Source organism: Drosophila guanche, unplaced genomic scaffold (genome assembly GCF_900245975.1).
Source record: "Drosophila guanche unplaced genomic scaffold, DGUA_6, whole genome shotgun sequence".
Taxonomy (NCBI): domain Eukaryota; kingdom Metazoa; phylum Arthropoda; class Insecta; order Diptera; family Drosophilidae; genus Drosophila; species Drosophila guanche.
This window is the reverse complement of record NW_022995744.1, coordinates 10,404,081-10,431,258: the sequence shown is the minus strand read 5'-3', so window position 1 is coordinate 10,431,258 and position 27,178 is coordinate 10,404,081. Positions and strand designations below refer to the sequence as shown.

Below are 27,178 nucleotides of genomic sequence, written 5' to 3'. Positions count from 1 at the left end.
GGGGGGGGGGGGGGGGGGGGGGGGGGGGGGTGTATAATAATATACGTAGCTATCTAGGGGTTAACACTTTCTGGTTGGTCCTGGACCAAATTGCGTCTTGCAAATTAATAATAAACCATAATAAAAAACAAAACTATCATAAGGGAAGAGAGTATTCTTAGCAAACCAATGAAATGAGCCGATCTGAAGACGGACCACAAATTCTTGACTTAAATGCTAGTAGTGACTGCACTTAGACATGTGCCTGACTGCCTTGCCTATGCTGCTTATGCTGCTGTCCCCTCTCATCTAACTTTCCATCGCGTTTTTGCTGTCTGTTTGTGTCCCATCTTTTGCTGGTACTAAAAATTAAAGCCATTGTCTGGCATATTCTGTGGATTGAACTCAAACTGTTGATTTCCCGCCATGGGTGCCACTCGGGTGTCCTCCTCTTCGTTTCCAAAGTACTGTTCAATAATGTAGAACGACTTGTGATAGATGTCACGATTCTCGTGCGCCTGCAGATACTCGATTTTGTCCAAACCTAAAAGCCACAAATGAAGCAGCATTAGGATAGAAAACAAAATTAAAACGAAAAGTCAGCTCACCTCCGCACTCCTCGATGGCCATGGCATAGGGATTGGGTCGAACTTGATACTTTTCGCCCGCTTTAAGTATATTCTCCAGAGCATTGAGCGCCACCTGAACAATATCGGAATCAATGACAGTGAGGAAATCGCACATTGGCGGCACACAGCCGACCTCCACCAGATAGTGGATCTGCTCTGAGGTGCCGCTGCTGGTTGCATTGGTGATGGCCCAGGCGGCCTCTTTGCGCGTCTTGAACTCGGCCGTCTGCATAATGTTCATCAACTGTGGGAATATATTCGCATTGATAATCGCCTGAATTTGATCCCGATTGCCAGCGGCAATATTTGATATGGTCCAGCAGGATTCCTTCTTGATAGTCTCCGTCGTTGAGTGTAGCAACTGGCTTATGCAGGGCAACGCATTGTAGCTCAATATCATTTGTGTTTGCTGATCATCACCGGTCACAATATTACCAACAGCCCTCAAAGCAGCTGTGCTGACATTCTGCTGCGGATGCCTACCATGAGAGAGAGAGCAAAGAGCATTTGCATAAGCATTTGAGTGGATCTTATTTTAACAATCACTCACAAAAGCAGATTGACCAGTCGACGAGAAACGCCCGCATCTATGACAGCCTGAATTTTATCATTGGGCCCATCCGACAGATAGCTGATGGCCCAGCATGTGTCGCTGAGTACATCCACATCGGAGTAGTCGAGCAGGCGAGCCAGTATGGGCAGACCGTGTACGATTTTAGTGAAGTCCGCTGGCGGGTTTTTGCCACGACATAAATTTGAGAGCGTCCACACGGCATTCCTAATCATAGTGATGCGCTCTGAAGAGCTCAACACTCTGCAATAATATGAAGGTATATATATTTTCTGCCGGAATAGCAACAGCTCTTCTCTACTCACTGCAACAGTGGCAACATGATGCCCGAGCTAAGCAGATGGTCACGGCATACGGGCGAGTCACCCGCTATGTTGCCAAGGGCCCAGACGGCCTGCTCCTGCACATCGTCATGGGGGCTGGACAGCAGCTCTATAAATATGGGCACAGCCCCGGCCTCAATGACAATCTTGGTTTGATGCGATGTACCCGACGCAATGTTTGTCAGTGTCCATGCGGCCTCAAACTGTAGAGTGGCATTGGTGTTGTTTCTTAGAAATGTCACAAACTGGGGCACGATGCCTCGCTGAATGACCTCCTCGATGGGCGGATTGGGATCGCGAGACAACAACTTGCGAAACTTCTGCGTTGCCTCTAGTTGATCGCTCTCCTTTGTGCTGTACAGCATTTGTATCATTTCCTGGTTAATAATCGATGGTTGCGGTCCTGTTCCAGCACCAGCCTCTGCCTGGCCCGATGACTGTGCGCCCATTCCCTGCGGCCCAGTGGTACTGTCCGCAATTTGCATGTCGGTGTTCTGCGATGTATGAGTTCGTTTAGTGGCCATGCTAGACAGTAGATTATATAGAATGCATACCTGCAGCTCACTGCTGCTGCTACTCTCCATTCCGGTGGGGGATGGATCCAGCACCACATTGCGACGCTTGAACAATTGCTGCTCACGCTTGGTTTTCCGCAACTGGATGCCAACTTCCTCGCGACGGCGACGCATTTCCGTCGAGTCCAATGCGGCATTTTTATACCGCTGCTTATGGGTAGCGGACATGGCGATCTCTTCTTTCAGTTCACGAAGCTGGAAATGTCCACCATACATTTTAAATCATTTTTATTTATTATATTCTATCAAAAGCAGACACTTAGTATCTGTATAACAAAATATTCAGCCAACTGAATCTAATCTGTGCATGTAAATACATATGTACATAAACAGTCACTGCGGTCTGCTTTAATCCACACTTTAGTGGATTGCCAAGCCCAAATACTTCCTGCCTTGCCTGTTATGTTCCTTATGGGCAGCTCTGGTTAGGAAAGAGCACGGAAATGACGTTGCTCTTCCAAAAACAGTGATAAGCACATTCGTGTTTAATGAACTTTTTTTAGTTTTCTTAGAAATATGCACAATCCCAACACTTTCACATTTCTATTGTGTGTTGTGTGTATGGCAAAATGTATGTATGCATGCATGTGTTTGTGCGTGGGCTTAGGTCAGAAGCAGCCCCCGTGCTGCACCCACATATTGTCGAGTCACTATTTTTTGTAATAATATAACTGGCTACATAATTATTAATGATCAACACTTTCGTTACCTGTCTGTGGAAGGGTAGGGCTTTCTTTGCTTGATTAAATCATGCGAAAAGCAATGAGAAATTTTACGCACGATACGCCACACGTTTTAGCGCACAGAGTTGCCAGATGGCGCAGGACTGCAGTACAGCTGATGCAATAGATATCGAATGCGAGCATTGTCTGGGCAAGGGGCCAAGACTCGATTTGGAGGCAAACATTATGAAAAATTCGAAAGGAAAAGCACGTCGAAAGGTCGAGAAGCAAATCGAACGCCCGGACTCTTCACAAGTGGCACGGGAAAAGCAAATAATGGAATTAATGCACGAGTACAACAATTTGAAGGATGCGACCCAGACAGTAGTCGAGCAGTTGGCTGCATTGAAGGATATTTCCATCAAATCAGCACATGAAATGTACAACTTGCCTAACAGTGAATGAAAAATAAAATGTTCTCGGGTTCATTTATGTATTTCCAAGTGTTCATAAATGCCACCAGGTCAGTAAAGTCTTTTAGGCGGTTGCTCTATGGTTTACACATAAGATTAAGGCTTAAAACTAATCAAGTCACTGCACTGCGCTCTATGGCACTCTTATATTGCGAATCATTGTCCAGCATGGAAGTAAGCCCGGCAGCGTTCATTGAATGCCTTGTACGTCCGCTCCTTGATGATGTCTTCCACATACAGTTCTGACTGCAGCACCCTCAGCTATAGAGCAGATAAGAGATAATTGTAATTTATAAGCAGAAACAATATTCCATGGTTAATTTACCTTCCGCTGCTCTGCCTTGAACTTGCTGCTCGTATCCACATCATTGGGCTGAGCCTCTTGCTGCTCACGGAGTTTTTTCAGACTATTCGCCGACAGTGTTATGCAATTGCGTATCTTCTCTTGCTGTTCGAGTAATAAATACACATTTAGTTACGGACGCCTACATCTAAAACGCCAGATATATGTGGGTTACCCGAGTGAGGTGCGATTGCTCCAATTTGGCATAAAGGTCGCGGCACGTGTTTTCGCTATCCACTTGACCCTTGAAGGATTCGGTGGGAAGTGCATTCAGAGCGTATATAATTTTGTCATCCACATCTCGCATCTTCTTCAGCGCCTCCTGTTATCAGTTGATAGCCTTGTTATATGGGAAAATTGAGCAACATAAACTTTGTTCGGCACTCACCTGGAAGCCAAGAAAGTCCAAGCAATAAACGGCCATTGAAACTAGGCACCAAAAATAGGCAAAACTGATTTTTTAAAATAAAAACAAAATTCTATAGTATAATGCCGGCGCAACGTGCCAGTTGCCTGAGTTGCCATCTGTGGATCAANGATTGGAGAAGTGAACAGCGTTTTCTACAGATCATTGGCCAAACGCTATGCTGATCACTTAGAGCAGCTGCAGTTCCTGTCGATTCGTATTGGAGCGGCCCAAGTGCACCACATACTGGCACTTAAGAGAATCAAAGCGCTCGAATGTGATAATTGGCCATCGGAAGCTGTTGAAAAATTAAGTCTACTAACTGAACTCGAGTGCTTGGCCATAGAATGTATTAATCCCATTAAGGGAGTCAATTGTCAGCTTCTGTCGGTCCTAAGCAGCTGCTGCAAGCTGGCGCATCTGAAGCTGGGCAAGCGTTGGCAAATGACCAGCTCTGAGGCGACTCGTATCCACATCATTGGGCTGAGCCTCTTGCTGCTCACGGAGTTTTTTCAGACTATTCGCCGACAGTGTTATGCAATTGCGTATCTTCTCTTGCTGTTCGAGTAATAAATACACATTTAGTTACGGACGCCTACATCTAAAACGCCAGATATATGTGGGTTACCCGAGTGAGGTGCGATTGCTCCAATTTGGCATAAAGGTCGCGGCACGTGTTTTCGCTATCCACTTGACCCTTGAAGGATTCGGTGGGAAGTGCATTCAGAGCGTATATAATTTTGTCATCCACATCTCGCATCTTCTTCAGCGCCTCCTGTTATCAGTTGATAGCCTTGTTATATGGGAAAATTGAGCAACATAAACTTTGTTCGGCACTCACCTGGAAGCCAAGAAAGTCCAAGCAATAAACGGCCATTGAAACTAGGCACCAAAAATAGGCAAAACTGATTTTTTAAAATAAAAACAAAATTCTATAGTATAATGCCGGCGCAACGTGCCAGTTGCCTGAGTTGCCATCTGTGGATCAAATCTATCGTAAATGTGCGAATCGATGTTTATTCAAAGCCGATATGTGGTGCTGTAAACACCGCGCATCGCTATCAGGTGCATGTAAAAAAAAATCATAACAAAATAATCTCAAAGAATTGTTTGAACCCCAGCGAGCCCTCGCAGCCCCAGCAGCCACCACAATGCCAGTTAGATCCGAAGATATTCGAGAAAAAATAGAAAATGGAGTCTACAAGCTTGCAGTCAACGACAAGAGCACGCGCAGCACTGTGTGGCGCGTTTACCGAAAAATTGAGAAAGAGGATGGCACAATCCTTGAGAACCTATTGTATTGCACTGGCTGCAAAGGCTTAATGTCGTTTACCCACAAGTCGACGACAAATCTACGTCGCCACAGGTGCCATCTGCAGTATCTTAAAAAACAACTTCTCTTTGGAAGCAAGTCAAGCCAAAAAATACACAAAAACGAAATTGACACGAGCAAAGAGGAGGAGCAGAAACAGTCAGCAAATGACGAAACTGAACGTATACCTGCTGTCTCAGAGATGGTGGTGAGCAAGGAGGAAAAACAGGAGCAGTTTGAGGATGAGGTTGAGAAGAAGCCCACTGCCGCAGACGTTGCCGCCTTCGCCAGTGCTTGCATCGTCCAGCAGCAGCTCCAGCCCCATCCCCATCTACAGAATCAGCCGGACATGTCGATGTCCCTCGATGTCAGTGAAGCCCAAGAGTCCTCTATATACGCCCAAACATGGTCTCTAGAGTATCGCAAGCCTAGTGAAGACCAAAAGTTCTATGCCAAACGAGCAATTGACGAGATCTTTGTCCTGGGCCGATTACGGCGCCTGACATTAAACACAGTGCCACCAGCTGAGTAAATAGTCATCTACTTGGCGTAGTATTAGTTGTCCAAAATACATAGATAGAGGATATTATCTGTACATATTAAAATTGGTAATAATAAAAATAAATATTAATAGTGGAAACCGGGTTCGTTTCATAAAAAGTTGAGATGTTATTGTAAATAAAGCATTTAAATGTAAAATTAAATTGCTGCGATTTAATTTGAGGATCTTTCGATATATATTATTTTGATATTATCGATAGTAAGCCGCATTGCATTAGTTTGTTAACAAATTAAAATGTCTGCGCGACCGGGTCTAAATAAAGTTAAGAATCCAGAAAGCCCGAAACAAACTGCTCCGCGCTCTGTAGATGCTTTTGACGAGGAGGATAATGAATACCCCTTCAATGAAGACTTTAGTCGGGAGACAGCTGCAAATTTTGAGGAAGGTTCATCGGGAGAGGAAGACCAGAACGAGACTGGCGAAGATGTAGTGCCCGACAAGCAGAGGAGCTGGCGTTTTTATGGCATTGTATCTCTAATGTTCGTCTTATCGCCGATTGTACTGTCGATGCTTGTCTGGCAAAATAGCAATATAACTATAACGGAGAAGAGCTGTGCTTTTGAGAAGCTGCGCGGTATCGAACCAAAGCAATCGGAAGGGATATGGAGGGCTCTACAAACAGGAATTGAAGGGCTGATCAACAAGCGAGATCCGCGACCCAGTGTATTCCTGTTTCTGCATCAAGAAGGGGAACTAAAGACGCTCATTTACGATATTGCAACTGAGGCGTCGCGCTGTTTTGGTATGTTGCACATGTACCAAATAACATATGCTTTAAACACTCAAATTTCCAATTGATACCAACAGGTGGACCGGGGAAGCCAATACACATGAACAAAGATGACTTTGTACCGAAAAATGGTGACTATGGATTTGCCATTGAGCAGTTTAAGAAGAAACTCAAAGAGGGCAATGTATTTCTCATCGTCAATCTCAATGAAGTAAGTGGAGCAGCAAATACACCGACAATGAAGCTGAACTTTACGTTTTGTTTCTTCTGCAGATTCCACCTAGTTCGGCACTGGCCTTGCACCCGATTTGCGACACCTACAATCCTATTTCCGCGGACGCAGTCATCTTTCTGACGCTGCACACATCCAGCACGACAGACACTGGAAACTCGGTGAAACTGGCCAGGCAAACACTGTACGAGCTGTGGGGCACGCATCTGCAAGACAACGAGCTTGATTCCTTAATTACGCGCGTCAGCGATCAGGTGCTTCATCTAAACAGCACGGGCTAAATTCTGAAAATAAATTTGTATTAATACAAAAATAACAACAGCATTTACAGTACTGCCATCTAAAATTGCTTGTGGTGCCATATTTCCCCCACAAATGCCAGCAGGCTACATATCAGGCCGAAGAACCACAGCATTATCAGGCCAATGATGTTGTCGAAGCCCAGCTGTACGGGACCGATTTCCAGGTTCTGCTTTTGGGAGGCAACAATGCGATTCTGCCTATAGGCGTTCATATATTCGGCGGCAATCTTCCATTCCCAGAATTTGTCCAAGCCCGAGGAGTGCCATGCCATAATAAAGTCGTTGTAGGCATTCAGATGCGGCCAAAGTCGCGGCACAAATGCCACTGTGAAGGCAAAGTAAATGTCATCGACCATTAGCTTTAATCGTTCCAACGAATCGTTGGAAATTAATTCTGTATTGCCCAAATGGCCATACTGCAAGCGTTCCACCACGAATCCCATTTGCTCCGAGCGCGAATAGGCCGTGATCAGGGCTGCATCAAACACGCGATAATGCTCCATAAGGCCCAGGAGAACTGGCTACAAACTGAGATATTTGTACCATGACTCATATTATGCATTGCTTCGGGACTTACACCAGCTGAACGCTCATCGATCGTGGTAATCCACGCCTGCGATGTACCAGTCCATATCAGTTTGTGATCAAAGAGACGCTGTCGAGAATCGGCCGCTTCCTCTAGTGTGGGCAGAGTCAGAATAGCCGCCAGTCCGCCACTGTAGACGGTTGTTAAAATGATGTCAATCATGTAGCTGGCCAAGAGCACGGTGCGCAGGGAATTTGAGGTGGTGACATAGCTGGTGCTCTGGTTGACGAATAGCTTCAGCGTACTGACGCAGCCAAACCGTAGACTTTCAATCCATGTTTGTGGCAGCAACGATTGCTCCCAGCGTCGGGTAAGGCAAAGGCCGAGTATCTCGAGCAGCAGGCAGACCAACACACAAAACCAAAGAATGGCCTGGAATGGACGCAGAAGTAGGGTCCAGCTGATTAAACGTTTGGGAGCTGGCACCAGACAAGTGACGCCCGAACGGCCCAGAAAGTGGGTCATATCCATGTGCTGATAGGCCTCGTACCTAGTTAAAGACATTTTTAATGGATATAGGCAAAGGATGGTATAGGAATAATACCACAAATACATTCCTCCTATGCCATAGTCGTTACGTCTATCGAGTACCATTCCTACTAGACCATAGCCCGTGGCATTCGAATAGATATCACCCCAGTCGCTCGTCTCAGCTGAAAACAGAATGAAGGAGGGTCAGGTGAACTTGAGAAGGCAAAAACGAATACGAATAACCTACTTGTGTCAACCTGGACTGTGCAGTTGTAAAGTTTACAGAATATCATCATTAGACGCACTTCGGTGCCATCGATGAAGACTTCTGTCTTGCCCTCAGCGCGATCGTAAACAGTTGGCTGTCTTTCCTGGCTTGAGCGATTTGCTATTTGAGTTCAGTTTTTAAAAGGAAATCCAACTCACATAATCCAGCAACATGAATGGCTTGTAATCAAAGATTCCAATGAAAACTTCACGACCCTGTAGATTCTGCAATTTCTTGGACATTTTAGTGCCACTTTCCCAGATGATTTCCCGCAGCTGGGAGTCGTAGCGTTGCAGCAAATTGAATTGAATCGTCCCCGGTTTGTCGTTAAAGTCTCGCGGACCCACAAAGCGGTTTGTTTTGATGTCAAATGTGCTCGAGTTCAGATATGGGGCGCTGACCAGCAACACATTTGGTTGATCTGTTAATTATTAGATGAAAAGAATGATTGGCCAACGATGGAAAAGGTACATCCTACCGTGAAATATGTATCCTTGGAGTAAGTCATTGCCCTCATGTTGCAGCAGCAGCTCCTCGGTGTAGGCAAATATAAACCGATTCCGCGGCGAACGCCAAATCGAATAAATGCTGGCATTATAAAAGTAACGAGCAAAGTCCGGTATTTGCTCTTGAAATGCTAAAAATGTCTTAAAAAGAGTCAACAATGCAAGCATTAACTGTTTTTATTCCGATTGTCTTCAATCAGCTGTTCTGCTATCGATAGCAAGAGTATGAAGAGAATTCGGAAAATTCGGAAATTCTAGCAAATCAAAATAATAATGGATAAACTTGGACTCGGCTGTCCGTTTTCTTTCCTTGGTGGAAAGGAGGGAAGAACGCAGGGTATCAGGGCCAAACCAGATATACTCCAGCTAAACTACGACTGTTATTTGGAGATACTTTCATATCTGACTGCACTCGAGGATCAACTAAATCTGGGCCGCGCCCATATTTTGTTCCACCAAATGCTGGCGAACATATTGCCTACGCGGTATGGCAAGATCAATGTGAAGATGCTGAAATCCATTCAGGATTGGGAATATATGCTGCAATTGTGCGGTTCCAGTGTGGTGCGGTGTGAGGTGCCCCACGGCCGCTGGGATGAGTCCTTCACCCATCCATTTCTGGATCTGCTCAACCAGAACTGTTCGAATTTGCAACAACTTGTGCTGATATTCATGCACTCGGACACGGACACACCGCCCGCTTCGAGGGACAGCAGAAATGGACACGCTAACATTATGCAGCTGCTGATGGAGCTTCCTGGACTGAGAAACCTGACGCTAATCGATGCCAGGGCACCTCAGCGTATGTATTTCCCCGTGTTGCTTACCCACTGATACAGATTATTGATCCATGCAGTTCAACAGTTGCAACATTTCGGTGAACTGCAAGCCCTAGATGTGGATGGCATTGACGTCAATCTGAGTGAAGAGAATTTCGTGCATATGTTCCACAACAAGGAGAATTTGTGCCGGCTCTTGTTGAACTTTGGACGTGCCCTGAAACGCACATATCAGCTGCCCCAAGTGTCTGACCATTGTGCTCAGCTGGAACATCTGACGCTGGAGAACTTCGACTTGAACCTGCCCGATATTGGAGAGTTTAGATCTCTGAAATCTTTGCGTATGATCTCGCGCTGGATTGGAGAAGTGAACAGCGTTTTCTACAGATCATTGGCCAAACGCTATGCTGATCACTTAGAGCAGCTGCAGTTCCTGTCGATTCGTATTGGAGCGGCCCAAGTGCACCACATACTGGCACTTAAGAGAATCAAAGCGCTCGAATGTGATNAAGATGCTGAAATCCATTCAGGATTGGGAATATATGCTGCAATTGTGCGGTTCCAGTGTGGTGCGGTGTGAGGTGCCTCACGGCCGCTGGGATGAGTCCTTCACCCATCCATTTCTGGATCTGCTCAACCAGAACTGTTCGAATTTGCAACAACTTGTGCTGATATTCATGCACTCGGACACGGACACACCGCCCGCTTCGAGGGACAGCAGAAATGGACACGCTAACATTATGCAGCTGCTGATGGAGCTTCCTGGACTGAGAAACCTGACGCTAATCGATGCCAGGGCACCTCAGCGTATGTATTTCCCCGTGTTGCTTACCCACTGATACAGATTATTGATCCATGCAGTTCAACAGTTGCAACATTTCGGTGAACTGCAAGCCCTAGATGTGGATGGCATTGACGTCAATCTGAGTGAAGAGAATTTCGTGCATATGTTCCACAACAAGGAGAATTTGTGCCGGCTCTTGTTGAACTTTGGACGTGCCCTGAAACGCACATATCAGCTGCCCCAAGTGTCTGACCATTGTGCTCAGCTGGAACATCTGACGCTGGAGAACTTCGACTTGAACCTGCCCGATATTGGAGAGTTTAGATCTCTGAAATCTCTGCGTATGATCTCGCGCTGGATTGGAGAAGTGAACAACGATTTCTACAGATCATTGGCCAAACGCTATGCTGATCACTTAGAGCAGCTGCAGTTCCTGTCGATTCGTATTGGAGCGGCCCAAGTGCACCACATACTGGCACTTAAGAGAATCAAAGCGCTCGAATGTGATAATTGGCCATCGGAAGCTGTTGAAAAATTAAGTCTACTAACTGAACTCGAGTGCTTGGCCATAGAATGTATTAATCCCATTAAGGGAGTCAATTGTCAGCTTCTGTCGGTCCTAAGCAGCTGCTGCAAGCTGGCGCATCTGAAGCTGGGCAAGCGTTGGCAAATGACCAGCTCTGAGGCGACAAGATTTCTCTCCGATGTGCGAGACGTTCGTTTGGGGTCCAAAACGAAGCTACTGCTGACGCTTTCGTTTATCAAATTGAAAGAGCATCAACAAATGGTTCGTTAACTTTTATAAAATCTAGATCAAAGCTGTATTATAAATCTCTACTTTTTCAGTTGAATGATTTGTTCACAAATGACACACATTTACGGCTTGGTTTCCATGACGTCTGCCATTACTGTCGACCAGATACACACTCCAGATGTGACACAATCTTTGACTAAAGATAAAAGCATATGCATACCTCACAATGGGAATATTCTATGGCAACCGTCAGCCTCAGTATCCAATCGTTGTAGGCAATACCATTCCTCTCAAACTCGCGTCGTTTACTCTCATAATCATAGACATCAGTCTCGCCGTTAATCCACGTTTGCGAGTCCATGTTTATCACGGGCAGAAATCCATCTCCTGTCAGTTGTATATCAAATGCAGAATGCCACAAAACGCAAGTGGCATGCGAATCTACAAAATATTTTTGGGCTAAATGGATACAAACCGACTTAAAGTATTACCATTTGAAAGCAGGGAACACAGAAACTCACCCAGAAAATTAAGAACGATTGACCAATAGCTGGGTTCCACTAGTAAATGGCTCATTGTTGCTTTGTTCTCCCACTTATATGTATTACACGTATTTATAGAAAATTGTGCAGTATTAACTTTAAATTGTATTTATTTGAGTTACGATTGAAGTACCTGTAGAAAGTGCGTCTTAATTATAGCGATTATCGCTTCAAATTGTGAGGCAAAGTGACTGAGAGAACTGTTTAAATATTTATTGACATAAATATGTGTTTAGTGATTATTGTAATATAATAAACAAATATAATTTTGTTATGCATATTGGATTACTCTCAGTTACATTCTAAGCACAATTAGGGGTGGATGCCAGTTGCAAAAGGGTCTTTTGGATTACATTTGAAATGAAATGTGCACAACACTTATCCACTAACATAATTAATGTGGGTGTAATTTAACTCTTATTTAAACTAAGCTTTCACGCTGCCAATGCCACTGCCCAGTGATTTCATTAGCTGGTAGCATTCCTTAAGCTTGCGCTTGTCGCCCACCTTTTCCAGTGTCTTGGCCGCTTCGGCCAGCATGCCAGCACGCTCGCCAGGCGAACTCAATAGAGCTGGTGGCAGATATTTGCAGGCCACGTACATGGCAGCGGCGCGCTCTCGCTCCCCACCCTCGAAGTTCTGATGCCGTCGATCCTTGCTGCCACAGAATATGGACGCATGGGCATAGCGCGAGCGTAGACTCCTATCCAGCAGCTGCTGAGTGGGACAGGGCGAGGCACCGGCCATTAGACGACAAACGGCCTCATACAAATAAATTCTCGATTGGGCGTTCTGGAAAATTCAAAAATGTTCTGCTAGATATTCGGAATATGTGAACTATTCAACGCTTACAGGTATATTCTCAACAATGCTGCGCAAAGAGTTCAAGCTGACTTGGAACTTTTCGAGCACTTCGCCAGGCACCTGATAGTAGCCATCATCCTCGACATTCATGTTCTCAAGCTCCCACAAAGCAGTCAACGTCTCCAGCAGCCAATCGCAGGTGAGCAGTTGGAATAGCTGTGAATGGAACAGAATTAGAATAAAATCTCAGCGTGGCAGGGAACCGGAACTGGAAGTGGAACCGGAACCGGAACCAGACTTAATCCAGCTACATTGGGTGAACGTTGATTTATGAAATGCACAGAGCTTGCACTGCAGTTGTATTGCCTAAGATCAACACGGACAGACAATGCGACTACAATGCACCTGCGTGTCATCTCCGGGAGTGTTTCTATAAAAAGCAAATTGTAACACTCTCTCACCAGCTGTATGCCCTTGGCATTGGTGATCCGGTTGACGGTCAAACATTCCTGAAGCTGTGCACTGGCCTCATCGCACAGACTATTGATTGATCGCTTGAGCCGCTTGTCAGGAGTGTTGCCATTGTTCCTGCATCAAATAGTTGAACATACCTTAAATCTCCTTGACGATATTCACACACTTACATGAGCAACAACATTTTAGCACCGATCGCCGCATGAAGGGCCTTGGGCAGATGATTTGTGTCATTGTTTGGCTCCAGCTGCACGGGCATCTGCTTGATGCTGTCGTATAGTTGTTCGGCGAGCGTGTCCTCGCCAAGGAGCCAGTGTACTGCTATTTCCAAGATGTTTGCCCACCACACAACATTTGTATCGCGTTCATCCTCATCGGCACAGAGCGTTTCTCTTAGCAGCGAAGTATACTTGAGGACATTGCTGACAATGGTGCCGCTGTGCTGTTGCTGCTGCAATTCCACTTCACCGCCGGATGCGGGTAGTCCTGCCGCCGACTTGTGTCCAGCACCCACAAGACACTCAATGGCCTTAAACAGTAGATGTTCCCTATATTGCTGTGAAAGAAGAAAGACTTGGATATATGTAGGCCAGAGCATACAGAGAAGAGCAATAAAAACCACCCACCTTTATGACATAGGCAGCGGGATCACAGGCGTTTCGTAGCCTGGTGAAAAATCCATCCTGTTCGCCAGAGTCACTCAGATCGTAGATAAAGTCATGGCTGCTGCAATAACGGAAGCCATAGGCACTAAAGGCCCAGCGAAGTTCCTGCGTCTGTTCGGCAGCCCGTGTCCGGCCGCACTCCTGTCGCGCCCGACCCATGTAGTAGAGGGCGAAGAGTGACTGCAGCCATTTGGGTGCGCTACGCTTCATACGGAGAGCGGTCGTCACATGTATGCAGATGGTCTCGCGGGGCGTCAATAGATTGTGGGCCACCTCAGCCATATTGCTGGCATACAGGGCCATCATAATTCCATTGCCGTCCGTGCGGTTGCCATGTCCAGTCAGATGCAATTGATTGAGCCGATTAAAGAGCAGGGACAGCTCTCGGGCCGAGGATAAAGCCTGCTTCCGATTGGCGGCCTTGCAGAAGAGGCCGCCGGTGCGACGCGACAGCACACGTCCAAGCCAGAGTCTGTGGAAAATGAAGCGCAAGAACTGCCAGGTAGTCTGCAGGTAACACTCCAAACGTGTCGCCGGCAAGCTCAGCCCGAACATGTGCAGGCAATTCAGATAGCCGGCATACGCCTTTTCTCCCTGTCCCGCAGCAAAGTCTGCCTCGGCTCGCTGCTTGTGCTGCCAGTAGGCATCTGTCTGAGCATCCAACTGCGGATCCCCATAGACCAGCAGCTTGATGAGGCATCCCAACATGAGCGTTAAATTCAGTAGCCATAGCCAGGAGCTGTGCTGCCAGCCAACATTATCTGCCACAATAGTCGAAAAATTTCAATTAGAATAAGGAATTCTGAGGCTGAGAGAGGCTAAAAACTCACCACCATCCGCATCGTAGGAGAGAATCATGCGCCTTTGACGGCTCAGTTCGCCTCCAAGGTGATCCGCATCGCCGTGTTGTCCGCCGTGAAGGAAACTCTTGAAGGGATTCACTGCCAGAATCGCAAACATAAACATGCACAGGCCCAGGCGCGAGTGGGTGGCCATGCCTCGCATAGAGCTAGGCACCACCAGCAGATCATCCTTGCTGCAGTTGCTGTCGCCGCCACTGCTGCAGCTGGCGATGGATCCGCCGTATGGCGAGGGTGGCAATGAAATGTCCGAATGCTGAGGTGAGAGAGAGGGATCCGAGACATCGCTACGCGGAGGAGTTAGACCAGCATCAGTGGTAGATGTCTCGCGACGCTTCTTTGAGCCACCACGAACGGGCCATGGTCGCGTCTCCCGCTGAAGTAGATCCTTCACTTGGGAACCATCGCGTGCCATCAACTCTCGCTGTAAACGCTGCAGCTCTGACTTCAGCTCGCTCGTCTGACGCTGCAGATCTCGTATCTTGTCAATCGACTTGCGCAGCACGGCCGACTTGTTCAGCTTGGCCTGATCCCCCACCACTAAGTTCTTCAGTTCGATGATCTTGTCGTTGATCGACGTGCGGTAGCGTCGCTCAATGGCATTGTGGGCCGAACGCTTGCCGTACACTTCCTTAACCTTGGGCTGTACTCTATTGATGGGCACTTTTCCGGTCACTGATTGATTGGTGGCTTCGGTGGCTGGAGACGGTGCCAACACCGGTACTCGCCCCTTGCTAGCTCTACTCCCGTTTCCGTTGCCGTGGCCGCTGCTCGGTGCGATGGGCGGTGAGGGCTTGGGACTGGTCACAGTTGTAGTCATGGCCGACATGGGTTGATCAGTAGATGTCATAATAGCCGGATTAGTGGCAATCGGCTGGGTATACATGATAAAGGGTTGTGCTTGTGCTTGCGTGGGCAATGGGGAAGGTGCTTGAAGAGGGGACATGACCTGAATTCTTTGCGGAGTCGACTCGGCTGGTGGCGTGGGCGGGGATGAGTTCTGGTACACATAGCCACTGGACAGAGGTGGCGTGTAGAGTGTTGTATTAGGCGGTAGCCTCCCCGCATCCATATGATGTATAGTCGTGGTGGGCACGGGAGCTTTAAGGACCATCTGCTGCGGCTTCTGTGGTTGCTGCTGCTGCGGGGGCTCAGGTTGTATCTGAAGTAAATTATAAAAGGGCAATTGCAGCTCCTCCTTGATGTGCACTGGCGAAGAGTGCTCGCTTTTAAGATGCATCAGCTGTAGCTGCTGTGGCTGCTGCTGCTTCTGTTGCTGCTGCACCATGGGCTGGGGTTCATCCATGCGTAAAATATTCTCGTACATTTGCGCCTGTTCCAGGTCCATTTCGTTGAGGAAATTATCCAACATGTCCGGGTGCAGAACCTCGTTGATCATGTCGAAGGCATCGTCCTCTTTGAACAGGTCCAAAGACTCATCCACGGGGCCGGACATGAAGTCCATGCTATTATGATCCATAGCAGATTCTCTTGAGTTGCTAAAAAAAACAACAATATTGTGTAATTAATATAAACACACACGTCTCCTTTCGGATTGTTTATCAAATTTCTAAGCGGCGCAATTACACATTGACCAACAACACAACAGTGGTTCCATACTTATTTGAACGCTGTGAAATCTGTTTTCAGATATGTATGAATGTGTGGGTACAACTGTGTGCGAGTATTAATGTCGTTTTATTACGACTGAATGGGAGGCAGAGTCCTCAGTGCAAATTGGTTAGCTGTAAGTCCAGTGATTTCCAAGCTTGGCAGCTTTTTAACCACTGCTGAGGACACTGTGCCCAGGGAGGCACTCATACGCGAGCGGGAAAGCATGCAAACGCGCTTTCGACCAATCAGAGCGCTCGAATGGATCATACGATGTGACGCCACCTTTGGCTCTTGCCGCTCTAATGGAACATTTTTAGTGGAATATTCTCCTAATTGTTTGATTTACGTTACTGAAACTTGCACTTCGCTACCACGACTTTAAAAATCCCATTATATTAACCTTTTAACTATTCTGAAGTTCACTTTTGCTTTGATTTTGCCATAACTACCACTGTAGCTACAGATACACTGAGGATACACTTGGTCCCCACTAGATAAGGTTCATGTTGATGTATACTGCTGCTATATCTTTGATTGATTAATAAACAAATGCAATTGTGTTTGCAGCGACCGAAATACGTTTGCGCTTTTAAGTTATTATCAGCTGTTTCGAAGTGTTGCCGGACACGAAGAGGAAACGTTTTATACTATCGATATGCCACACATGCAACTCCGAAAAATAAAAATTGGTGATGTGCAATCGATGGTACATATTTGTATTTCGTTAAAAATTTAAGTGATATTGTAAGGTTTGTGTTGTTGCGTTTTCCAAAAGCAATAGCCATGCTCCAGCAGAAAGCCAAAGCTGCTCAGGACAATACCCAGCGACCACAAATAGAAAGCACCCTGCAATACATCAAGTGTGAGCACCACATGTTTCTTCCGTCGATTGCCTGCGGCGTCGGCGACAGCAGGATCCGTATCCGTTTGGTCGCCCAACTCCTCATAAAACTCCTCTGCATTGGGCGATGTGCCATCCCTAGTAATTAAGTCCATTTGGCGCCAATGCTCGTAGAATCCGTGCTCATGAAAGCCCGTAAAGAGCGACTGAAACTTGTAAAGGAAAGGCGAACCCAGCGGCATAATGTATGTGCACAACATGGACCTAAGGTACTCCTTAACGATGTGATAGGAGGGACGATCCGCCTGGGCATTGTAGGTGAGGGCTAGGAAGTCTCTCGCATGGAAATCTCTCATTATGAAAGCGGATCGTCTATCCCTGCGACTTACTATCAGCTGGTAATAGGAGGTGGTCAGGGCCAATGGCAATTGCCTGCTCCTGCTGGCCAACAAGCTGTAGTGGCGCTCCGACAGCGTGGACTTGACCGCATCGAAGATGGTCGTCACCGCATAGATGCGCACATTGAGGCTGGAAAGTCCATCCAAATTATCCAGCTGCGCCTCGTATGTTGGCCGTACAAAAGCGCTCTCCAGTTTGGCAAAGTAAATGGTTGTCACGACATAGCTGAAGAGAATCCAACACATGAGGAAGGCCCGCATCGAGCTGATCTGCGAGAATCTTTCCACAGGCTCCCCCAAATGGGACTTGCCAAAGGTTTCGACAATCTCGTACCAACGAGCAAAAGGGAATCTCCGCCCCATATCCCATCTCCTTGGCACTCGCTTCTGCAATCGCTGCAACAGCCAGAAGAAGAGGACGACCAGCAGGAAGTTGGCCAGCAGAAGATGCCACACGGACCGTCGAAAGACCCGAAGAAAGATCAGGTACTCCGGCTGAATGTCCGACGCAGGCACCACCAGATAGAGCATTCTGCGCGTGTGTGGATATAGAACCTCCACCTGTGGCCACATGCAGTCCAGGACAAAGCGTGAGTTGGGACCAAAGTGCGTCTTGTCGCTGGTGAGATCCTTGACTACGCCAGTGAAGCTTCCATTTGGAAGACAGCGGCCGTAGGACTCATTGTCCTCGGGCAGCACGTAGGTCACGCTGGCGTTTAGAATCTCTGCGGCCACGCGGGCTGCTACTCCATCGACTGCTCCGTATCCGTATCTCGCCACCGGTTGTATCGGTATGGCCATTAGGGGATCCGCGAACATGGAGTAGCGCAGCTCGAATCCTCGCATATCCTTCAGCTTGTCGGAGTAGCTAGCAGAGTGATCGCGTTGCTGCACCACCCGAAGACCACCCTCGGCAAAGGGATCAAAGTCAAAGATGCCATCGTCCACTCGAGTGATCGCCAGCCCAAACAACAACTGCTTCGCCCAGCATCCAGAGAAGAGGTCCTGCAGCTGCTCCATACTGGCGCCGGGCCAGAGAAAGATGTATTTGTGGAGGTGCTTGCGAGGCTGTCTCGGATTGAGCATATTTATTATGCGACGCACCAGGGCATCCCCATCGTTTCCAGCGGGAATATGAAAGATGCTTATGCTGTCTGTCCGACGCAGGGGCTCCAGTTCGTGGCTCTCGATGTGGCGCGTCACCGTGGCCACTTGACTGCCCACACATCGATGCAGCTCCAACTCCAGTTCCAAATGTTCGGGTGTGCTTGCGCCCAGGCAGCTGACACATCTGTAGATGTAGGTGATCTGCGTGTTCTGCTGGATGACGATGCGGCAGCTCATCCTCGCCAGCCTCCATTCCGCAGATGCAAAATGGGAAGCGGCACAAACTATTGGCAGGAGCAGCAGTGCGACCAGTGACTCCCTCATCTCAAAGTCAACTGCCGGAGGTAAACGAAACCCATTACGAAAGGCCTCAGCTCCCTGGGGCATTCTATAACAATAAGGATTGCGTGAGGCCCTAATTAAGCGTAACGTTTGCGTATCTCATTCCACTCAAATTAAGAGTTTGCTTAAACTCAGTCCAATAAACATTGCTTACTTGTTGGTTTTTTCGAAACATGCTTATCATTTTTATTAGAATTTATGCTGGAAAACTGAAAATTTTTTCGAAATAAACCGCGAATTCCTTCTGCTTATCGCAGGAAATTACCGATATTTTTTTAAACTCATCGATAAGTAGAATAAAAAGTCGCGAGAACATCCAACTTATTTTAAAACTTTGAAACAGACAAAAAAAAGTGTCAGAACGTGGTTTTTTTGATATTATATCCTAGAAAATCAGCTAAAAAGATATTTTACAAAAAGGAATATATCGATATTGTAGAGCAATATATATTTAACATCCCTAGTTTGCTGTCATTGTCACTTCCGCTTGCGAACAAAATACGGCAAAGAAAAACCCTGCGAGTGGCGAGTGTTTTAAGATCACACTCAAAAATAACATCAAAAGTGGTAGTGGTAGTTGAAAGAGTGCCACAACTGACCGCATCAACTGCCAGCAACAATAACAACACCAACGACAAACACAGACCATCAGTCCCAAAAGAATTAAGCGGAAAATAAAAGAGTTGCGGCTTTTGAGCATAGCATCGCATCGAATCGCATCGCATAGCCAGGGAAAACTTGGCTGACACCTCAAAAGCGGTAGCAGTTTATTTTTCTTCCTTTTATTTTTGGAAGCGCGTGTTCGTCGAGTGCGGGTGAGAACAACAACGAAAAGATGGCAGACTCTGAGAACAAACCGCAGCAGCTGCTGCCCATTGAACAACAGCAGCCGCTGGCAGAGGAGGAACAGCAAGAGGACGATGGCCAGCAGGGAGAGGGCAAGCCAGCTCCGCCGCCCAAGGAAATTATTGGTAAGAGCGAACGTAAATGGTTTTGCTTTTCATTCATACGCAAACACATGGCCACCGCTAGTTCAACCAAAATAGCAATGAAAGGAATGAAAAAATATAATGTGCGTGTGTGTACACATGCAGAGTGTGTTTTTGCGTGTATGTGTGTGTTTGTGTCTTAAAATATACGCACGACGGCCATTTTGTATAGCAAGGCGGCACACACATATGAACGTTCACCGGCACACCGCCTGCCGCCTCATGAAAAGCGGCCCCAGCCCGACCCGGCCGCAAAGAAACGAAATGAAAATTTTGCCTTTCGCCGGTGTGCCCACCCCCGTACGTTTGATTTGCCTCATGCCCCTGCCTGCTCCCATCCGAGCAACCCAATTTGTTGGACCTCTCTGCGCGCGCGCATTGCGAAGAGACTTTGTAAGATATTTAGAGAGAGAGAAAGAGATGGAGAGTGACAGTATGTTCATGTGTATGTGTGTTCATTGTTTTGGTAAATTTATTTGTATACACAGCCGCAGACACAGTGTCATGAGCTTGTATCCGCGCCTATTGGACACTAAATGCATTTTGAAGGCATCATCCATGCATCGAAACTAAATTGAAATCGAACCTTTCCATTCAGTCGAACCAGCAATGACGTTTCTAACCTCACAATTGCAGCGACCAAAGTGACCGGCACCGTCAAATGGTTCAACGTGAAGAGCGGCTACGGATTCATCAACCGGAACGACACCAAAGAGGACGTCTTCGTACACCAGAGCGCCATTGCACGCAACAATCCGAAAAAGGCTGTACGCTCTGTCGGCGACGGAGAGGTGGTCGAGTTCGATGTCGTTATTGGCGAGAAGGGCAACGAGGCAGCCAATGTCACCGGTCCGTCTGGGGAGCCTGTGCGCGGCAGTCAGTTTGCTGCGGACAAGCGCCGCAACTTCCGGCCCTGGATGAAGAAGAACAGCCGCCGCAAGGATGGCGAGGAGGGTGATGAGATGGAGTCACCGGACCAGCAGCAACAGCAGCCCCTCGACGGACAACAGCAGCTGCAGTCCGGACCCCGCCAGCCCCGCCAGAATTATCGTCGCGGCCCAAGCGGCCCCCCCGGTGGACCTCGCGGCGGTCCCCGTGGTCCAGGCGGACCCCCTGGTGGACCCAGGCGCTTCAACAACTTCTACCCGCGTCAGCAGCGTCGCGGCCTGGGTGGCGGTGATGGCAGCAGTGCCGATCCTGGTGTTCACGACCAGAATCCCGAGGGCTTGCAGCGCGGTGGAGAGGGACCTCGTCGCGGCGCCGGTGGCCCCGGTGGACCCCAGAGACGCTTCTTCCGACGTAACTACAACAACGGGCCACCACCACCACGACGCGATGGCGGGGAGTACAGTGAGTACACTGCACCAAGTAACTCGAAACCATTCTCCAATTTTCCATTCTTTTATTAACTTATCGCTTTGCCTTTGTTGCAGTTCAAGGACAGGGCCCGCCGCGCCAGCAGCAGCCGCGTCCACGTCGCCAGAATCGGAAACCGAATGGTCCTGGCGGTGGTCTGGAGCAGCAGCAACAGCAGCCACAGCAGGTAATGAACTAATTCACCACTGACATACATCGCCAAAGCAACAACAACAGCAAAAGAGAAACACAACTAATCAGCATGGCGGCGGCAACAACAACAACAAAACTACTTGGTGTCGGCAAACATAGAAATTGTAACCACTCCTCCACTACCACTTCACACACAACAACTAACTAAAATGCATTCATAATTAACCACTAAAAACATCAGAAGGAAAGGACGAATAATTGTAATACTTAACATAAGAGTAAGAGGCTTTGGGTCTAACAATATAAATGTAACCAAAACCAATCCAATAACACAGCTCTTCATGTTCCACATACCCATTATTTTGTTGTTTAAGTTGATTTCTTATGATTTACCCTTACCAACAACCGAAAATCCTATATAGAATGGCGCCCAGGAGGTGCAGAATACAACAACAGAGAGTACTGCATAGATCCAGACAAGAGGAAGAACCATCACCACCACCACAACCACCAGAAGCAGCAGCACATGCAACAAAAATTACTCAAAAAAAAGAAAAAAGAAAACCAACATCAAGTGCAAGAGCAACCACATATGGGCCGGCCGTAGCGTTATTTAGATTTGGTTCCTTTGCTTTGTTTACCGTTTTGGGAAACTTTCATACACCTCATACCACACCATACCATTCAGCAGTAAAGAGAACTAATTTCCAATTCTAACTTGAAGCTCCCGAAAATTGAAGTGTATTATAGAAAGCAATAAATTCAAATATGCTCAGAAATTCTCAGAAAGGTCAACCAGAAACCACTAGAAAAACACTCAAATACAGTCTTTCTTTTGTTTAGATTTTATTTTAAATTTCAATTGTTTTACAAATAGTTTTGTTGAACTATTTACCACTCAAACACAAGCCCAGCCTCACTCCCCCCATTAAAACCATCGCAAGTTGAAAACCGTTTAATTAAAATAACTGTAACTGAAAAGTGAAACAAAGAGAGAGAGAGAAGTATCGGTAACGGAGAGCAAACACGAGAATCATGTAATTCACAGCAAAACTTCATAATGAAACTGAGAAAAGAGCAAAGCGATAAGTCTACAACATTACATACAACAAATGCAAAATGGCAACAAAGGAAAAGTATACAAAAAAACTTTAAAAACATATTGGAAAAAATAAAAAAATTGAAAAACACATTTCTGGGTTGCATTTATTTACAATTAGCTTTGTATAATTATTATTTTGGTCTGGCTATCTTTAAAAATGTTATTTTTAATGCGATAAATATCCCAACCATCCCCAAGCCATGATTTAAAATTGAATTACTATTGGCACAGTGTAAAATCTACCTGTCACAGGAACGTAACATCTTCGCGTGCATTCAAAATGTAGTTAGGCAGCAATTTGGCTCTAAGGTGTTGACAAATTTACAAGTTTGTCGTCAGCGATGTGACGGTGGATATGTTCAATCTCTCCAGGCGACCCAGCACAAGCAGCTCATCAATGGAGCGCTTCGCATAGAACTTTTGATCCTCGCTTAGCTTGAGAAATGCATGAGCCCACGCACGTGCGTAACTCTCGGCCTCGGCTAGGGCACTGGGATCCATCTGGGCGCAGGTTGTTTTACTTGGCTGGAGTTTCTCTCGTTTGAAGTCTGCTTGAGGACTGACCACGTTGTCCAGCACAATGGGGCACTGCTCCTCCGTTTCCACCGAACATGAGTCTTCAGAAAACAATTTCAGCAACGGCCGCGTATTAGTGGAGTCCAATCCAAGAACTATATCCGTCTCCTGCTAGAGACCCGAGACAATGTCACTGTTGTGATTATCAGTAGTTAAAAATTGTTTCTTATTAATTCTGCACTTACAACTTCTTCGATGGTTTCTGACTCATCAATATTGCACAACTCCACGCCCATCGCTTTGTACTGTCTTTTGGGTGCCCGCTTATCCTCATAGTATTCTTCGCATTGGTCGGCGTAGGTCAGTTGTCGGTTTGTTCCATCGGATTCAACCTTGTTTGGGGCCAACCTTTCGTTTTCAATACGATTTGGAAGGTTCTCGGAGTCGGTGCCTGGACTCGGCGCATCGTCCGCAGATAAATTTCCGTTTTCCTTCAGGTAGCGGACATGACATTTGTGTATGCGGAGATTAGATGTGGTTCCACCGGTGGACTGCATTACCCGCTCGCAGCCCATGCAATAATAACGCCATTTCAGCCTTGAGCCATCGGAACGTACAATCTCCCGGTAAACATTCCAAACCGAGCTGCGTCTTTTCTTCTTCTGCAGAATGTATTCGCCTGAGCTAATTTTTAACAATATGTCCAGCTGTGTCTCTTTGCAGTTTTCTTCTTCGGGAGCATTTATTGTAAACATTTTTTGTGTTGGTTTGTGGAAGGGTGGGGGGTCCAGTCGTAGCGGCGGCGTTATCCAGTGTGACCTCGGATTTATCGATAAAATATACCGATGAAAATCAAATTGCTAGTTTGGTTTTTCTTTTTAATATTACTGGCAAGCAATCATGCGATACGATAATTGGTCACATTACAAATATCGATTAGCAAACATATGTTTGTTTTGTTTAACTTTTACATTATTATTATTCAATTGTAGATTAGTTGTTTTGGCTGAGCAGCCTGAACATGTCCTTATGAAAAGAGGATAACTCTTGCTTTAAGTATTTCATCGTCTGCAATTTTTCCCTCTCTATGGCCAGCTTTTCCTCTTCTATTTCCAGCAATCTAGCCGCTCTTTTCCGCTTCGCCTTGTGGGTTTGTTCTATAATTAGGTTCTGCTTGTCCAGCTCATCTTCGTAATCCTCCAAAGCGGATCTTGCGGAAGGCAGTTCCGGCTCTGCGTACTTCCTCAGAGGCGGTCGAACAGCAAGGACTTCTATTTCCTCTGTCATGTTATCTGGGACATCCTCTTGTTCCCCGTCTTGAGAATTGTCCTCTTCAGCATTCGTTTCATCTTCGTTTTCACTCTCCATTGCTTGGGTGTCGTCATCTGGCAACAAGGTAATAGTGGGATTATTTATTGTCTCTCTGATTGATCTATCTCCGGCACTTGCCTGAGCAATCGAACGTCAAATCATTATTTAGATCCACGGCTTTGGTGCCCATTAGCAGCGACTGCAGTCTATAGAAATGCTCCCATCTAGACGGTCTTCCAAGCAATTTAACATCTTTCGCCTCTTTGCTAAACAAACAATCATTTATAATTATTAAATCAGTCAGGAATGTGCAATAAACAAACCGATATTTTTTGGTCATATTGTCCATTTTGGCTTTGACTTCGGTTGCAGTTGCTCCGAAATGCTTCATTTTATGGGCCATTTCTCTGTGAACGTGGCTGTTCTTGCGCTTGCCTCTCAAGTCATTTGTGTAAGTCGCCCACAGCTGCAGAAGCATTTTGGTGCCATTGGCACACCATTCGTGTCGGGTGGGATTGTTTCTGCGATAACTGCGCTGCCTCAACTCTTCTTGCGTATACTCCAGCTGATAATCATTGGCATCCTACATATGTATACATTGTATTTGCTGCAATAGACCCTTCTAAATCCAATTTTTGTGGCTGCATGGGCACTTACCTGTTCGTCCTCCAAGACGTTTCCACCATTTCTTTCATTGTAAAGCTGTCTCATATAATCTACGTGACATTTGTGGATGCGGAGATTTGATGTGTTGCCACTGCTCGATTTCAGTAAGCGGTTGCATCCGGTGCAAAAGAATACCGTTCTAAGCGGCTTGCCATCGGATGCAATAATCTCGCGGTAAACCTTCCAAACGGTGCTTCGTTGATTCTTCCGCAGAAGTTTGTATTCACCATTCTTGATTTTCTGTGCTATTTCGCGATGGGTTTCATTAGGTCTAGCATCATTTTGTAAATTGTTTATAAAAACTTGTATTGTTTGCATCTGGTCGGCCATAACGCTAGTAATGTAAACATTCATCGATAAGAAATTGGTATCGATACTCTCATGGAACGAGTTGTCAGCTGTTGAACGTCTTGGACTTGTACTTATTTTATTTGCTTATTTTGATTTAAATGTTTCAATATGTCTTTATGGAACTGGGACAATTCCCGAACAGCCGCTTTCATTATATTCAGCTTCTCTCGCTCTATGGACAACTTTTCCTCTTCGATTTCCAGCAATCGCTCTGATATACTTTCTTTCACATTCAATTCACTTTCGAACTCTGAGGGGGAGGTGTTTCTCTCATCTTGATCTTCCGTAAATTCATCTGGGTCTTCTTTGTCATATATCTCTGCATATGTATCCTCTTGGGGTTCCTCGTCTTCCATCTGGTCCTCTTCCTGTTGACCAGTTTTGTAACTGGAAGCTGGGGAACCCAAACAAGAATTTTCATCAGACGCCAAATTGGTTTCTCCATTTTTCTCGAACATAATGTCCTCAAAAACATTAACGGACTTGGTACCAATTAGCAGTTTTTGAATTGTGTGGAAAAGCAACCACTGGGAGGGTACCCCGCTTTCTCTGACTTTCTCAGCTTCAACGCTGTGGGTGGGAAAACTATTAATAATTGTCTGCTTTTAAATTTAGATAGATTTACCGATACTTCCTGGTCAGGTTATCCATTTTACTGTTAATCTCAACCTGACTAGGTGCCCCACAGTCGAGCATTTGACGTTGCATCTCTTTATAAATTTCTTTGTTTTTCTTCTTTCCCCGAAACTGATTCAAATTCTCTTCCCACAATTGCAGTAGCCTATTTGTCGCCTCGGAGCTCCAGATAAAGCGCTGCCTAGACATCGTCTTCGTAGGCGAATGGCGGTTGTGTTTGTATGGATTTTTGGTTACTGAAGATTTCAGGCTATTAATCTGCCATATGCACTCATCCTTTGGCGCGTGCAAGAAAGTCTTTTCAACTGACTCGTTATCTCTCGAGTTGACTGTGGGCATAGATATGACTGGATCCTCGTCGTTTAGCAGTTGAAAGAGAGGTCGTTTGGCAGGCGGTTCTTCTATAGTCTCAGCCTGGGAGGGATACAATTAGTAGACTGTTCTACTGTGCCACATACAAATATTTACCTCTGTTTCACCGGCCAAGGGATCCTCGTCAGACATTTCCTCTTCGTATTCGGTCTCTGGTGCTGTTCTTTTGCTGGTCGTTAGTTTCCTATGCGTCCTGTGGCGCTCGTGAGTTTTCTGGTCGGTCCTGGCAGCACTTATGGGTCTGCCATTGATCGCCCTGGACCGCAGTACGGGAGTGGAGTGCCTCTTAGAGATCATAGTACTGCAGGAGCAATTGTTTACAATTGCATCTATAAATGTAATCCCATGTTGTCATTTTGCAGATGGCGTTATTCAACACGGAAACATGCGTTTTGCAGTACTTGTATCTGAGAAGTATCGGATGTATGATAATCGATAGATGGCAGCCCTGGTTGTAAAACGCGGTGTTATATGAACATTTGTTGTGTGTCTTATGTTTTTACATGCAATTTTTTAAAAAACATTTCTACATTATGTAGTCACAGAGGAAAATCTATATGCTCTAGTTCTTCGGGCTTAAAATCTTCGAACTATGCAGTGCCTACACACTACATGTAAGTTGATGCCAATGCAATGATTGAGGCCTACAATTGGCCTAAAATATTCGCTCTGTGGAGACTTCGCACGCATTTTTAGCTAATCAAGCAAATTTGACCTGGGTACGAACACAGACAGCTGGGAATCAGCCCAAGGCAGAACGGACGACAACAATCAAAGACAATTGCCCAAAGATTACGACTAATGGTTGGCTGCCCCACAACTGTTGCATCTC

The 27,178-nt window shown here is 46.3% G+C and overlaps 13 protein-coding genes across 23 annotated transcripts in view; 6 read left to right on the top strand and 7 right to left on the bottom strand.

Annotated features, from left to right (window-relative positions):
- Positions 1-335: 335 nt before the first annotated feature.
- Positions 336-2,911, bottom strand: LOC117580459 (importin subunit alpha-7). Its single transcript, XM_034267033.1, has 6 exons — positions 2,787-2,911; positions 2,057-2,272; positions 1,485-1,996; positions 1,159-1,422; positions 588-1,087; positions 336-523 (listed from the first exon to the last, which is right to left on the bottom strand). The coding sequence occupies exons 2-6, from the start codon at positions 2,243-2,245 to the stop codon at positions 342-344; spliced, it is 1,647 nt and encodes a 548-aa protein (XP_034122924.1). The 5' UTR covers positions 2,246-2,272; positions 2,787-2,911; the 3' UTR covers positions 336-341.
- LOC117580479 (DNA repair protein SWI5 homolog) lies at positions 2,806-3,235 on the top strand. The gene has a single exon (XM_034267062.1). It carries the CDS (start codon positions 2,893-2,895, stop codon positions 3,202-3,204), a length of 312 nt encoding a protein of 103 aa, XP_034122953.1. The 5' UTR covers positions 2,806-2,892; the 3' UTR covers positions 3,205-3,235.
- LOC117580476 (coiled-coil domain-containing protein 58) lies at positions 3,216-4,956 on the bottom strand. Of its 2 annotated transcripts, XM_034267060.1 has the most exons (5): positions 4,803-4,956; positions 4,590-4,736; positions 4,436-4,519; positions 3,538-3,576; positions 3,216-3,473 (listed from the first exon to the last, which is right to left on the bottom strand). In XM_034267060.1, exons 1-5 carry the CDS (start codon positions 4,836-4,838, stop codon positions 3,369-3,371), a joined length of 411 nt encoding a protein of 136 aa, XP_034122951.1. In that variant the 5' UTR covers positions 4,839-4,956; the 3' UTR covers positions 3,216-3,368. The 2 variants fall into 2 exon arrangements, with proteins under 2 accessions (XP_034122951.1, XP_034122950.1); XM_034267059.1 differs by lacking the exons at positions 4,436-4,519; positions 4,590-4,736; positions 4,803-4,956 and adding exons at positions 3,731-3,877; positions 3,944-4,085 and having other exon boundaries at positions 3,538-3,660.
- Positions 4,957-5,012: 56 nt separating this feature from the next.
- LOC117580472 lies at positions 5,013-5,913 on the top strand. The gene has a single exon (XM_034267053.1). The coding sequence runs from the start codon at positions 5,113-5,115 to the stop codon at positions 5,803-5,805; it is 693 nt and encodes a 230-aa protein (XP_034122944.1). The 5' UTR covers positions 5,013-5,112; the 3' UTR covers positions 5,806-5,913.
- A 109-nt stretch (positions 5,914-6,022) lies between these two features.
- On the top strand, positions 6,023-7,146 carry LOC117580470. 2 transcript variants are annotated; one of them, XM_034267047.1, is made up of 4 exons: positions 6,023-6,156; positions 6,190-6,577; positions 6,643-6,776; positions 6,839-7,146. In XM_034267047.1, the coding sequence occupies exons 1-4, from the start codon at positions 6,070-6,072 to the stop codon at positions 7,076-7,078; spliced, it is 849 nt and encodes a 282-aa protein (XP_034122938.1). In that variant the 5' UTR covers positions 6,023-6,069; the 3' UTR covers positions 7,079-7,146. The 2 variants fall into 2 exon arrangements, with proteins under 2 accessions (XP_034122938.1, XP_034122937.1); XM_034267046.1 differs by having other exon boundaries at positions 6,033-6,577.
- Positions 7,078-9,204, bottom strand: LOC117580458. Of its 3 annotated transcripts, none has more exons than XM_034267030.1 (6): positions 8,903-9,204; positions 8,583-8,845; positions 8,404-8,527; positions 8,230-8,338; positions 7,677-8,175; positions 7,078-7,620 (listed from the first exon to the last, which is right to left on the bottom strand). In XM_034267030.1, exons 1-6 carry the CDS (start codon positions 9,096-9,098, stop codon positions 7,138-7,140), a joined length of 1,674 nt encoding a protein of 557 aa, XP_034122921.1. In that variant the 5' UTR covers positions 9,099-9,204; the 3' UTR covers positions 7,078-7,137. The 3 variants fall into 3 exon arrangements, with proteins under 3 accessions (XP_034122921.1, XP_034122922.1, XP_034122923.1); XM_034267031.1 differs by having other exon boundaries at positions 7,455-7,627; positions 8,903-9,203; XM_034267032.1 differs by having other exon boundaries at positions 7,455-7,616; positions 8,903-9,203.
- Positions 9,130-12,069, top strand: LOC117580466. 3 transcript variants are annotated; one of them, XM_034267042.1, is made up of 3 exons: positions 9,130-9,732; positions 10,571-11,280; positions 11,340-12,069. In XM_034267042.1, exons 1-3 carry the CDS (start codon positions 9,204-9,206, stop codon positions 11,445-11,447), a joined length of 1,347 nt encoding a protein of 448 aa, XP_034122933.1. In that variant the 5' UTR covers positions 9,130-9,203; the 3' UTR covers positions 11,448-12,069. The 3 variants fall into 3 exon arrangements, with proteins under 3 accessions (XP_034122933.1, XP_034122931.1, XP_034122932.1); XM_034267040.1 differs by lacking the exon at positions 9,130-9,732 and adding an exon at positions 10,230-10,516; XM_034267041.1 differs by lacking the exon at positions 9,130-9,732 and adding an exon at positions 10,381-10,516 and having other exon boundaries at positions 10,579-11,280.
- Positions 11,982-16,796, bottom strand: LOC117580450 (sterol regulatory element-binding protein 1). 2 transcript variants are annotated; one of them, XM_034267012.1, is made up of 7 exons: positions 16,607-16,796; positions 14,563-16,091; positions 13,694-14,493; positions 13,238-13,623; positions 13,055-13,181; positions 12,642-12,809; positions 11,982-12,581 (listed from the first exon to the last, which is right to left on the bottom strand). In XM_034267012.1, the coding sequence occupies exons 2-7, from the start codon at positions 16,070-16,072 to the stop codon at positions 12,216-12,218; spliced, it is 3,357 nt and encodes a 1,118-aa protein (XP_034122903.1). In that variant the 5' UTR covers positions 16,073-16,091; positions 16,607-16,796; the 3' UTR covers positions 11,982-12,215. The 2 variants fall into 2 exon arrangements, with proteins under 2 accessions (XP_034122903.1, XP_034122904.1); XM_034267013.1 differs by having other exon boundaries at positions 14,563-16,088.
- A 125-nt stretch (positions 16,797-16,921) lies between these two features.
- LOC117580454 lies at positions 16,922-19,251 on the bottom strand. Its single transcript, XM_034267021.1, has one exon. The coding sequence runs from the start codon at positions 18,937-18,939 to the stop codon at positions 16,939-16,941; it is 2,001 nt and encodes a 666-aa protein (XP_034122912.1). The 5' UTR covers positions 18,940-19,251; the 3' UTR covers positions 16,922-16,938.
- Positions 19,252-19,366: 115 nt separating this feature from the next.
- On the top strand, positions 19,367-22,214 carry LOC117580467 (Y-box-binding protein 1). 2 transcript variants are annotated; one of them, XM_034267044.1, is made up of 4 exons: positions 19,367-19,865; positions 20,520-21,233; positions 21,317-21,426; positions 21,815-22,214. In XM_034267044.1, exons 1-4 carry the CDS (start codon positions 19,730-19,732, stop codon positions 21,860-21,862), a joined length of 1,008 nt encoding a protein of 335 aa, XP_034122935.1. In that variant the 5' UTR covers positions 19,367-19,729; the 3' UTR covers positions 21,863-22,214. The 2 variants fall into 2 exon arrangements, with proteins under 2 accessions (XP_034122935.1, XP_034122934.1); XM_034267043.1 differs by having other exon boundaries at positions 20,520-21,251.
- Positions 22,215-22,610: 396 nt separating this feature from the next.
- LOC117580471 lies at positions 22,611-23,836 on the bottom strand. 3 transcript variants are annotated; one of them, XM_034267049.1, is made up of 2 exons: positions 23,256-23,833; positions 22,611-23,178 (listed from the first exon to the last, which is right to left on the bottom strand). In XM_034267049.1, the coding sequence occupies exons 1-2, from the start codon at positions 23,763-23,765 to the stop codon at positions 22,816-22,818; spliced, it is 873 nt and encodes a 290-aa protein (XP_034122940.1). In that variant the 5' UTR covers positions 23,766-23,833; the 3' UTR covers positions 22,611-22,815. The 3 variants fall into 3 exon arrangements, with proteins under 3 accessions (XP_034122940.1, XP_034122939.1, XP_034122943.1); XM_034267048.1 differs by having other exon boundaries at positions 22,612-23,181; XM_034267052.1 differs by lacking the exon at positions 22,611-23,178 and adding an exon at positions 23,186-23,203 and having other exon boundaries at positions 23,256-23,836.
- Positions 23,837-23,871: 35 nt separating this feature from the next.
- Positions 23,872-25,341, bottom strand: LOC117580474. Its single transcript, XM_034267056.1, has 4 exons — positions 24,979-25,341; positions 24,645-24,904; positions 24,460-24,587; positions 23,872-24,395 (listed from the first exon to the last, which is right to left on the bottom strand). The coding sequence occupies exons 1-4, from the start codon at positions 25,339-25,341 to the stop codon at positions 24,004-24,006; spliced, it is 1,143 nt and encodes a 380-aa protein (XP_034122947.1). The 3' UTR covers positions 23,872-24,003.
- A 1,499-nt stretch (positions 25,342-26,840) lies between these two features.
- Positions 26,841-27,178, top strand: part of LOC117580452 (semaphorin-5A) — a 37,416-nt gene continuing 37,078 nt past the window's right edge. Inside the window, exon 1 of the mRNA XM_034267018.1 lies at positions 26,841-26,960. The gene's annotated coding sequence lies outside the window, so the exon portion shown is untranslated. The remainder of the gene's footprint in view (positions 26,961-27,178) is intronic.